The sequence below is a fragment of the Canis lupus genome, chromosome 22 (genome assembly GCF_011100685.1).
Source record: "Canis lupus familiaris isolate Mischka breed German Shepherd chromosome 22, alternate assembly UU_Cfam_GSD_1.0, whole genome shotgun sequence".
Lineage (NCBI taxonomy): Eukaryota > Metazoa > Chordata > Mammalia > Carnivora > Canidae > Canis > Canis lupus.
In genome coordinates this window covers 51,497,704-51,510,716 of record NC_049243.1, presented here as the reverse complement: position 1 = coordinate 51,510,716, position 13,013 = coordinate 51,497,704, and the positions used below count along the sequence as shown (strand labels likewise).

Sequence of the window (13,013 nt, the reverse complement as noted above, 5' to 3'; positions counted from 1 at the left end):
TGACAAAAAGTTCAAACAGTTTGATGTCAGTCTGGGGAAAACCATGGTACCGGGAAAAATCTGTGAATTGAACATCAGAGCTCAAATCCTGGGTCTGCCACTTTTTAATTATTGGACTTTAATACCTCCAACCTTATCCCCTGTTCCATCTGTGAGCTGAAGAAAGCAGGAGCAATCTCTCAGGGCTGCGGGAATGATCACTCTGCACAAGACCTATTTTTAAAAATGAGGCCTTTTCCCTCGGTCACAGATAAAGGAAAGAAGAAAATATGTTTGCTTCAAATCGCCATTGGATACAGAGAGAACAGAGAGACACATGTTTATGTGAGACAGATAGTGTCCCCGCCTTCCATAAGTAGTATGTGCATTTTGGATTTTTTCCAATAACATTACGGTTACTATTCGAAGAGAGATAGAGTCTTTCAGGAGGCTTGCACATCCAGTTCATCTGGACTATACTGGAGATCTGCAGTCAGCATGCATCACCTCGACCACAGGAAGTCTTTTGAGACTGAAATAGAAGAATGATGGTGGCCATCCTGTTGGGTCTCTGAGCTATCATGGAAATGGAATGTCTACCTTTTGTGCTTTTGTAAGTAAACTTAAGAGTGCCATCATACTGCTTTTTCCCCCCACATTGGTAGATAATATGTCCTTCTCCTACCAGGTTTTATTAGCAGAATAATAAACATCATTTTCAGCTGATCAGGTGCAGCAAAGTCTGTCACTATCTTCATAGGACCTACTATAATCTCAATGGCCTTTTGTCACCAGCATACTATGTGTTTTCACACAGCTCTAAATCAAGGGTCCAAGAAGATAAAAATCATTACAAATCTAATTGTATAATGCTTTGAGGTCTTACTGAATATTGCTTTATTTTTTTAAAGATTTTATTTACTTATTTGAGAGAGAGAGAGAGTACGAGCAGTGGGGAGGAGCAAAGGGACAGGGGAGTATCACACTCCCTGCTGAGCAAGGAGCTCCACATGGGGCTTGACCCTGGAACTCGGGGACCATGACCCAAGCCAAGGACAGATGCTTAACCCACTGAACCACCAAGTACCCCTGGATATTGCTTTAAGTTTACCTTATTTTTAACAGAGTTTCCTTTCTATTTATTTTTTTAAGATTTTATTATTTATTTATTTGAGAGAAGATAGAGCACTCAGGTGTGAGGAGGAGAGGCAGAGAGAGAGATAGAGAGAATCCCTACCAGATTCCACACTGAGTGCAAAGCCCAATGCAGCACTTGAACTCCCAACCTTGAGATCATGACCTGAGCTAAAACCAAGAGTCAGAGACCCAACCAATCGAGCTACCCAGGTGCCTCAGAGTTTCCTTTTTAAAAAAAGAAGTAGGGTGAAAAAGGCAGGCAGCTGAGGCTGCAAGGAGCACTCACCCCCACAGACAGTGCCGTCCAGGCCTTCACAGCGGCGGTCGTCACACTCGCACGTCTTGCCGTACACCCTGCGGTCTCCGGGAGGGTAGCAGGTGCACTTGCCACATTCACATTTACCTGCGTAAACGCACGGGGAGAGCCCACAGGTTAGGAAAGTCACAGAATCAGTCGGGCTTTCCACTCCAGAAGCACATCGGGAAACCTGTTCCACTCTGAGCCTGGTCATAGGTCTGCAAATCACTTTTCTTACCTGCCTATGGGAAGCCTAAAACCAAGCACAAGTGCCACAGAAGCTGGCGAGTCAGGGGGAGCTGAAGCGACACTTCTGTTTCATTAATTTTTGAAGACTAATCCAGTTAGGAAACACTGGGTATTTCATATTCAACTTGGTTTGATGATACCAAATGTTATCTATTTTGACAGCATTTAGTATAATGTCATTTACAGTATATTTTTATATATTTTTATTTTGGGTCTATCTGCCACATAAGAAAAGAATGCTCACAGGGACATTTCAAGGTGCTCTGTTATGACTATTTCTAGACACCGATTTTGTAATTGATAGAACTCATTTTAGCACGGAACACGTGTCAAAGTGCATGACCCAAATCCCTTTACCATTCTTGACTTAAAATTTACTATTCTTGTCTAAACATTTTTCTTTTTTGGAATGAGGCTGATTCACAGGAATTCCTCAACTATTATCATTATGGCTGTTGTCATTATTTCTTGAGCTGCAACTATGTGTCAAACACTATAATTCTTTGAATTCCATTATTTTGTTTTCATCATTCCACACGCTGACTAGCATTATCACTATCATTTTACTAAACAGGAAACAGAGGCGTACTGAAGCCAAGTTCTTTCCATGGTGAATCGGCTCATAAGGAATAGATTCCAAATTTATACCTATTCTTATGAATCTTAAAGTTTGTGCCCTTAACCATGAAGCCATACCACATCTTAATATGCCCAACGCAGCACCACGAGGCTATGAGAAAGAAAATTCCTTTTGCCTGAGGAATTGGTGCTAGATTGGCAGAAATTCAGCCGGGTGACTACCCGGAGACATCTGTTACTCTCTGTCATTAGCTCGACCAGCGTAATTACACACCCACTGAAATGATCATAAGATGCCTAGGGGCTGACCCTGCAATGTTGTTAGTTATTCTGGTGCTGCATTTGTATCTTGTTAAAGAAATTCTGAGTTGGTAGATGATGGAAGAAAGGAAAATTAGTATTTAGAATCATATAATTTTAGAGCTGTAATTAAAGATAATCTAATGCAGTGATTCATAATCTTTTCTGGCAGAAGCAGTAGGGTCATTGTCCTTCTGAGAATCTGGTGAAAGATAGTGCAATAGAGAGTGTTGTCCTGACTGCTCTTCAACCGGTCTCTCTTCCTATTTGAAGACAGGCTCAGGTTCAGGGGGAGGCAGAGTCCCTCTCCTTCTCCAGTGATGTTCCCTCTTCCCATGCCCTGGTAGACAGAAGAGGGACACAGCGGACACCTTTGGCCAGGGGTGGCCACAGTTGATTCTTGAGAGTGAATGCAAAGACACAGGGTCCGTGGCGGAGTAGCAAGAGCAACGGCACAGCAATGAGTGTCCAGGAGAGGAGGAGATCAGCACACAGTTCAAAAGTATTGGTGACCAGGGCTAGTTCTTGGTAGGGTCTTGCTCCCCTGGGGTGCATGAGCTGGTCGTCCAAGCTTGCACTCTGTACCTACACCCTTCTCATAAACTCCTTCTCCTTTCCAGTTCATGAAGTTGCTTTCTATTGTTCACAGAAAAGAACTCTAACAGGTAGACCTCAGATCTCTCCATGGAAAAATATACCAGCACACATTTTTTTTTTTTTTTATAAAATGTCAAGAGGATCCATGACTTCCCACAATTTAATAGATGAGGAAACCCAACCAAGCTGAGGCTAAATGATCTGTCTAAGGACAGCAAAGTAGACACTAGCAGGGTTGGTGCTAGGACACACTTTTTTTTCTTGAGCCCCAGTGACCTTCTGGTGCACATAAACATACACTTTCCATGCTGTGTGTGTGAATAACAATAAAAATCAGGACTGTGGAGATAAAGAGGCTAACTATATACCATCAGCAGTGCAACCACATACAGCTGACTAGTCCTTCTTGGACATATATGGAAAACATCAACCACATAATTCCTGCATCCTAGGAACACAGTCCTAATGATCAAGTCAACATAAATGTTTCTGTTTGAGGGCATATCTGTTTATGGTAAGAATTTTATTAACACTTTAAGGTATTCAGGAAGTTTCCTGGATAGGTATTATTAGATTCTGTGACTCTGGAAAAGATCGAAATAATGGCATATGGGGGCGCCTGGGTGGTGCAGTCAGTTAAGCAACCAACTCTTGGTTTCAGCTCAGGTCATGATCTCAGAGTCGTGAGATTGAGCCCCACATCAGCCTCAGTGCTGAGTGTGGAGTCTGCTTGGGATTCTCTTTCTCCCTGCTGCTTACCCTCATGTTCCCTCTCTCTCTCAACTAGATAGATAGATAGATAGATAGATAGATAGATAGATAGATAGATAGATAGATGATAGATGACAGATAAAAGTGGCATATGTGTTCAAATATCTATTGATATTTGTTTCCTTCCATTGTTTTCCTTATGGATAGTTTGTCTTGTGTTTCTTCTACAAAGTGTCCTAATTGGTCCTAGGTCCATTTCCCTCCCTAGTAGATTGTAACTCATGCATCTTTTTCAAACATCAGAGAATAATTAACCACTTTGCAACTCTTGGTGTGGCTTTTTTGTGTGTGTGTGGTCATGTATCTGTTGGAGTTATAAAGCTCTATTAAGCCAACTATTACCTAAATTACTTCATAGATCTAGCCTTAATACAGTTTATAGGATATAGGAGCTTCAGATGGAAAGGCAAAAAATCATAAATCAAGACAGGTTAACGTATTACAGGTAGAAAGGTAAAGAAGAGTAAATTGTTTATGCAGCCCACATTTTAAAGTGCATTATTTTGCTGCCTTAGTTCACAACATTAGTCTAGTCACTACCAAGACATATACTTGCCAGGTAAACTTCTACTCATCTTTCAAGATTCAAAGTAAATTTCACCAAACCCATGATACTTGCACCCTCCTACTCACATACCTTCACAAATACAGCAGAATCAGCTGCTTCCTCATGTATGCTCATGATGTTTGAATCAATATTTACTGAACAGATGCACTAAACAATAATCACATGTAAATGGCTTAGTAATAGTATTCCCACAACACATGAGGTTTAATGGTAGAACTTGAATTTAGAGTAAGATGTCTTTCCCAGAATACATACACCTTTCCAATTGCCAGAAAGCCTTCATTTGTATCTCCCACAGTTGCGTCAATGAAATATGTCCACAGCAAGCTCATCATCTTTATTCACAAATTTATTTCTCCTGTAAATTGTCCTGTTACCAGGAGAAGATAAACACCGTTTGATCTGTCACCAAATCTTAAAAACACCTGATGACAAAGCTGATTCCTTCCTCCACTTGATGAGCTATTCTCCTCCTTCCAATTTGAAATTTCATGAGATCCTCTTTTATAAAATTTAAATTCAATTAACATATAGTGTATTATAAGTTTCAGAGGTAGAGTTCAGTGATTCATCAGTCTTATATAACACCCCGTGCTCATTACATCACATGGCTTCCGTAATGTTCATCACTGAGTTACCCACTCAACCTTCTTCCCAAGATCCACTTTCTTAAAACATGCTTATGATTATGTAATTGCCTTTCACATGATAGTCCCACATAGACCTTCAAGGTAGAGATCAAATTCCTCACAGAGCTCTCCATCCAGGTCCAACTCACCTTTTGAAGCATGTATTCAATGTTCACAGTACCCATGTTCAGAAACTTCGCTTTTTGATTCATTTCTTCTTACTGTTGTGAGCTCTACCACTTTCTCTGTACAATCCAAGTCACTTTTCAATAGCTAGCCCACATCTCCTCTCTTCTATGCAACCTCCTTGTCATCCCTATTTGGTTACCTAGAACACTTGTTCTTTCTTTCTGATCTCACAGCAATTTGTTCACACCATTAGAAGATCACTGAATGCAAACTTTAAATTGAATAAGCACGTACTTGAATCTGACCACAAATACTGAATTGTTCTTGGTGCAGGCTGACAGTGAGATTTGTGTCCTATTGGTAGCCTGCAAAGTTCTCTGTTGATGGAATAGGAAACACTGAGATAAGAATTTATTGTCTTTTTTTAAAAATAAGATATTGAGTCAATTCTCTTTATTTGCTAAATGATATTATTTCAATGACTGTTTTAGTGTTGTGGAGCTATAAATGTGGCTTCTCAAACACCTATCAATATTTGCATAAGTAAGAATAAAGGATAATGGGGGGATCCCTGGGTGGCTCAGCGGTTTGGCGCCTGCCTTTGGCCCAGGGTGCGATCCTGGAGTCCCGGGATCAAGTCCTGCATAGGGCTCCCTGCATGGAGCCTGCTTCTCCCTACTCCTGTGTCTCTGCCTCTCTCTCTCTCTGTGTCTAACATAAAATAAATAATTTTTTTTTTTAAAAAAGGATAATGGAAGTTTGCATGCCTAGCATTAATAAGTGCCATTTTATATTACAAAACAGAGAGGAAAATCTGAAGAAAGATATACTCAAAGAAACACAAATAAGCCAAGTAATTTTTTTGTTTGTTCTTAATTTTTTTGTATATTTTTTATTGGAGTTCAATTTGCCAACATATAGCATAACACCCAGTGCTCATCCCATCAAGTGCCCTCCTCAGTGCCCGTCACCCAGTCACCCCATCCCCCTGCCCACCTCCCCTTCCACTACTCCTTGTTCATTTCCCAGAGGTAGGAGTCTCTCATGTTCTGTCTCCCTTTCTGATATTTCCCACTCATTTTCTCTCCTTTCCCCTATAATCCCATTCACTATTTTTTATATTCCCCAAATGAATGAGACCATATAATGTTTGTCCTTCCTGACTGATTTACTTCACTCAGCATAATGCCCTCCAGTTCCATCCACATTGAGCAAATGGTGGATATTTATCCTTTCTGATGGCTGAGTAATATTCCATTGTATACATAGACCACAGCTTCTTTATCCATTCATCTTTCAATGGACCCCGAGGCTCCTTCCACAGTTTGGCTATTGTGGACATTGCTCCTATAAACATCAGGATGCAGGTGTCTTGGTCTTTCACTGCATCTGTATCTTTGGGGTAAATCCCCAGCAGGGCAATTGCTGGGTCATAGGGCAGATCTATTTTAACTCTTTGAGGAGCCTCCACAGTTTTCCAGAGTGGCTGCACCAGTTCACATTCCTACCAACAGTGCAGGAGGGTTCCCCTTTCTCCGCATCCTCTCCAACATTTGTGGTTTCCTGCCTTGTTAATTTTCCCCATTCTCACTGGTGTGAGGTGGTATCTCATTGTGGTTTTGATTTGTATTTCCCTGATGGCCAGTGATGCGGAGCATTTCCGCATGTGCTTGTTGGTCATGTGTATGTCTTCTTTGGTGAAATTTCTGCTCATGTCTTTTGCCCATTTCATGATTGGATTGTTTGTTTCTTTGCTGTTGAGTTGAATAAGTTGTTTATAGATCTTGGATACTAGCTCTTTATCTGATAGGTCATTTGCAAATATCTTCTCCCATTCTGTAGGTTGTCTTTTAGTTTTGTTGACTGTTTCTTTTGCTGTGCAGAAGCTTTTATCTTGATTAAGTTCCAATAGTTCATTTTTGCTTTTGTTTCCCTTGCCTTCATGATGTGTCTTGCAAGAAGTTGCTGTGGCCAACTTCAAAAACGATGTTCCCTGTGTTCTCCTCTAGGATTTTGATGGATGCTTGTTTCACATTTAGATCTTTCATCCATTTTGAGTTTATCTTTGTGTATGGTGTAAGAGAATGGTCTAGTTTCATTCTTCTGCATGTGGCTGTCCAATCTCCTCGGCACCATTTATTAAAGAGACTGTCCTTTTTCCAGTGGATAGTCTTTCCTGCTTTGTTGAATATTAGTTGACCATAGAGTTGAGGGCCCATTTCTGGGTTCTCTATTCTGTTCCATTGATCTATGTGTCTGTTTTTGTGCCAGTACCATGCTGTCTTGATGATCACAGCTTTGTAGTACAACTTGATATCTGGCATATTTTAGATAACATTTTAGAATATTGTTATCACCCAAGAAAACAAGCTTGTACCCTCCCTATTCCCATCTTCACTCCCAACTACTCATCTGCTGTCTCTGTATATTTGTCTATTTGGGACATTTCCTACAAATGGAACCACGTGCTGTGTGGCCTCTTGTGACTGGCTTCTTACACTCAGCTTAATGCTTTCAGGGTCTGTCCCTACTGTTGCCTGGGGCAGGCTCTTTTACCTTCATGTTTCAGCTCAAATGCCACTTTCTCAGTGAGCCCTACCCCACCCCACCCCAACCATCTTGTTCAAAGTGGCCTCTGGTTAATCCCTCTCAATTACTTCACCCTAACCATTTCCCTTATAGCACATATAAAACAAACAAACCAAAAGACAACAACAACAACAACAAAAAAACCCAGCTCTGGTTTTATTTTTCAATATTCCCCTGGCTATTCAGGGTCTTTTCTGATTCCACAAAATCTTAAAATTATTTGTTCCAACTCTCTGAAGAAAGTCCATGATATTTTGATAGGGATTGCATTAAATGTGTAAATTTCCCTGGGTAGCATTGACATTTTCACAAAATTAATTCTTCCAATCCATGAGCATGGAATATTTTTCCATCTCTTTGTGTCTTCATCAATTTCTTTCAGAAGTTTCTGTAGCTTTTAGGGTATAGATTCTTTACCTCTTTGATTAGGTTTATTCCTAGGTATCTTATGATTTTGGGTGCAATTGTAAATGGGACAGATTTCCTTAATTTCTCTTTCTTCAGTCTCATTGTTAGTGTATAGAAATGCCACTGATTTCTGGGCATTGATTTTGTATCCTGCCACACTACCGAATTGCTGTATGAGTTCTAGCAATCTCGGGATGGAATCTTTTGGGTTTTCTATGTACAGTATCATGTCATCTGCAAAGAGGGAGAGTTTGACTTCTTCTTTGCCAATTTGAATGCCTTTTATTTCTTTTTGTTGCCTGATTGCTGAGGCTAGGACTTCCAGTACTATGTTGAATAGCAGTGGTGAGTGTGGACATCCCTGTCGTGTTCCCGATCTTAGGGGAAAGGCTCTCAGCTTTTCCCCATTGAGAATTATATTTGTTGTGGGCTTTTCGTGGATGGCTTTTAAGATGCTGAGGAATGTTCCCTCTGTCCCTACAGAAGAGTTTTGATCAGGACAGATGCTGTATTTTGTCAAATGCTTTCTCTGCATCTATTGAGAGGATCATATGGTTCTTGTTTTTACTCTTGCTGATATGATCTATCACGTTGATTGCTTTTTGAGTGTTGAACCAGCCTTGCATCCTGGGGATAAATCCTACTTGGTCATGGTGAATAATATTCTTAATGTATTGTTGGATTCTATTGGCTAGTATCTTGTTGAGAATTTTTGCATCTGTGTTCATCAGGGATATTGGTCTGTAATTCTCCTTTTTGGTGGAGTCTTTGTCTGGTTTTGGAATTAAGGTGATACTGGCCTCAGAACGAGTTTGGAAGTATTCTGTTCCTTTCTATCTTTTGGAACAGCTTTAGTAGAACAGGTATTGTTTCTTCTTTAAATTCTTATTCTTTGATAGAATTCCCCTGGGAAGCCATCTGGCCCTGGACTTTTGTGTCTTGGGAGGTTATTGATGACTGCTTCAATTTCTTCCCTGTTTATTGGCCTGTTGAGGTTTTCTATTTCTTCCTGTTCCAGTTTTGGTAGTTTGTGGTTTTCCAGAAATGCATCCATTTCTTCTAGATTGCCTAATTTATTGGCGTATAGCTGCTCATAATGTTTTTTAAAATCGTTTGTATTTCCTTGGTATTGGTTGTGATCTCTCCTTTTTCATTCGTGATTTTATTAATTTGAGTCTTTTCTCCTTTGTTTTTAATAAGGCTGGCTAATGGTTTATCTATCTTATTAATTTTTTCAAAGAACCAACTCCGGTTTTGTTGATCTGTTCTACGGTTCTTCTGGTCTCCATTTCATTGAGTTCTGCTTGAATATTTATTTATTTATTTTTTCTGCTTGAATATTTATTACCTCTCTTCTTCTCCTTGGTGTAGGCTTCACTTGCTGTTCTTTTTCCAGTCCCTTTAGGTGCAAGGTTAGCTTGTGTATTTGAGTTTTTTCCAATTTTTTCAGGGAGGCTTGTATTGGGATGTATTTCCCTCTTAGGACTGCTTTTGCTGTATCCCAAATATTTTGAACAGTTGTATCTTCATTCTCATTAGTTTCCATGAATCTTTTTAATTCTTCTCTAATTTCCTAGTTGACCCTTTCATCTTTTAGCAGGATGCTCTTTAAACTCCATGTGTTTGAGTTTCTTCCGAATTTCTTCTTGTGATTGAGTTCAAGTTTCAAAGCATTGTGGTCTAAAAATATGCAGTGGACAATCCCAATCTTTTGGTATCAGTTGAGACCTGATTTGTGACCCAGTATGTAGTCTATTCTGGAGAAGGTTCCATGTGCACTTGAGAAGAATGTGTATTCAGTTGCGTTCAGATGTAAAGTTTTGTAAATACCTGTGAAATCCATCTGGTCCAGTGTATCATTTAAAGCTCTTGTTTCTTTGGTGATGTTCTGCTTGGAAATCTGTCATTTGTTGAAAGTGCCGTGTTGAAGTCTCCCAGTATTAGTGTGTTATTATCTAAGTATGTCTTAACTTTGGTTATTAATTGATTGATATACTTGGCAGCTCCCACATTAGGGGCATAAATATTCATGATTGTTAGGTCCTCTTGTTGGATAGATCCTTTAAGTACAATATAGTGTCCCTCTTCATCTCTTACTACAGTCTTTGGGATAAACTTTAATTTATCTGATATGAGGATTGCTACCCCAGGTTTCTTTTGAGAACCATTTGAATGGTAAATGGTTCTCCAACCTTTCATTTTCAGGCTGGAGGTGTCCTTAGGTCTAAAATGAGACTCTTGTAGACAGCAAATAGGTGGATCTTGCTTTTTTATCCAGTCTGAAACCCTGCGTCTTTTGATGGGATCATTTAGCCCATTCACATTCAGAGTTACTATTGAAAGATATGAATTTAGTGTCATCGTAATACCTATTCAGTCCCTGTTTTTGTGGATTATTTCTTTGGGCTTCCTGTTTCTTTTACGACTCCCCCTTAATATTTCTTGCAGAGCTGGTTTGGTGGTCACATATTCTTTCAGTTTCTGCCTATCTTGGAAACTCTTCATCTCTCTTTCTATTCTGAATGACAGCCTATCTGGAAAAAGTATTCTCGGCTGCATGCTCTTCTCATTTTGGACCCTGAATATATCCTACCAGCCCCTTCTGGCCTGCTAGGTCTCTGTGGAGAGGTCTGCTGTTATATAATAATAATAATAACAATAATAATAATAATATTTCTCCCCATATAAGGTAGGGATCTCTTGTCTCTTGCTGCTTTAAGGATTTTCTCTTTATCTTTGGAATTTGCAAGTTTCACTATTAAATGTTGAGGTGTTGAATGGTTTTTATTGATATTAGGGGGGACCTCTCTATCTCCTGGATCTGAATGCCTGTTTTCCTTCTCAAATTAGGGAAGTTCTCAGCTATGATTCGTTCAAATATGCTTTCTGGCCCTCTGGCCCTCTTGACGCCCTCTGGAACCCCAATTATATGTAGATTTTTCCTTCTGAGGCTGTCATTTATATCCCTTAACCTTTCCTCAGGGTGTTTTAATTGTTTTTCTCTTTTTTCCTCAGCTTCCTTCCTTGCCATCAACTTGTCTTCTATGTCACTCACTCTTTCTTCTACCTCATAAACCCTTGTCATTAGGACCTCCAGTTTGGATTGCATCTCATTTAATTGATTTTTAATTTCGGCCTGATTAGATCTAAATTCTGTAGTCATGAAGTATCTTGATTCCTTTATGCTTTTTTCCAGAGCCACCAGTAGCTTTATAATTGTGCTTCTGAATTGGCTTTATGACATCAAATTGTAATCCAAATTCTGTAACTCTGTGGCAGACCAAGTAATTTTTTAAAAAGATAATTCAGGAACAGATGAAAAGGATAGAAATAACTATCTAAGAAATTAATTCAGTCAGCATCATTAATATCATCTGATTAAAACTTACATGAACTTTAAACTCTGTCATCAAATTTTTAAAAAGCAGATAATCGTTGAGCACACACAAAAAGTCAGTCCAATTATATCATTAAAGGGACTGCAATTTCTATAAATTGTATTTTAAGGTTATATATTAGCAAAGAATAATGAAATAAGGCAGATACCTAGAAGTTCTGATTTTAAAAGATTATACTTAAACATTTCAAATTTGACACTTCCATAAAATATAGAAAAATTACTCTAAGACTAACAAAATGCAGTTTATAGTGCTATGCACAACTACCCATTTTAATAAAACATACCTCATTTTAAATATCATCTTTAATTTAAACTTTCTTATACTCACTACGAGAGCTAAACATCTTTCTAACACGTGCGTATGTCTGCTTTGGAGTACATTTTTCCATAAGTTTTATGTTAAAATTTAAAACCCTAATGTACTTACTCCAATATTTCTCATGTGAAAATCAGCAAATATGAAGAATCTGTTTTGTGCAAAGCACTTGATGACATATAGGAATGCAATTATAAACAAGAGTTATGTTTTAAGTCTACAATTTCTGCTATCTCACATGGCTTATTTCATTTCATTAGGCATCAATTCCAAATAAAAGTGTTAGAGAATTATATTTCCAAATATCACAAACTTAACTATTTTGAAAATTACTGACAAAATTTACCATTATTATTATGAAATTGAAAGGTCTAATATTTTTAATATTTATTTTAATAGAAAATTCATATGGTCTGTAGACATTTGTAAAGATGCTCTTTTCTTAATGATATGGGAAATGCAAACTAAAACCACAATGACATTCTATCCCAAACCAATAAGATTAGCAAACATTTAAGAACTGACTGTAATAATTTTTGGAAATGGTCTGGAAACACAGGGTGTATATTTCACAGCTGGTGAAAATATAAATTGGTAGAATATTTTGGAATACTGCTTAGCATTATCTAGTAAAGTCAATATGCATAATCTATGCACCAGCAACTCAATTCTTGGTCATATTTGATGAAGAAAGTACCAAGAGATGTTCCAGAACAATCACAGCAACACTATTTCTAATAGTCTCAAAGGAGACTCAAGTATTCATCAATAACAGAATATATAAATGTCAATTCTATTCATAAGTGGAGCACTGTACAACAATTAAAATAAAGAGAGTGCTGCTACTTGCCACATCACACCGAATCTTGAAAACATAATGTAGAGTATAAGAAATCAGCCACAAAATGACACATAGTTTTTGAAATATTTCAAAATACACAAGTCTGAACACCACAGTGTTTGGGCATATATATTCAGGTGGAAAACTTTAAAGAAAGGCATAGAGCACCTTAAAAATGGGAATGATGGTTATCTTTTCAGAAGAGGGTATATGTGGTAATTGA

At 38.5% G+C, this 13,013-nt stretch overlaps 1 protein-coding gene across 1 annotated transcript in view; it reads right to left on the bottom strand.

Moving 5' to 3' along the window:
- Positions 1 to 13,013, bottom strand: part of ITGBL1 (integrin subunit beta like 1) — a 212,928-nt gene that overhangs the window by 24,612 nt on the left and 175,303 nt on the right. Inside the window, exon 8 of the mRNA XM_038569987.1 lies at positions 1,403 to 1,519. Within this exon, the coding sequence (XP_038425915.1) occupies positions 1,403 to 1,519 (117 nt within the window). The remainder of the gene's footprint in view (positions 1 to 1,402; positions 1,520 to 13,013) is intronic.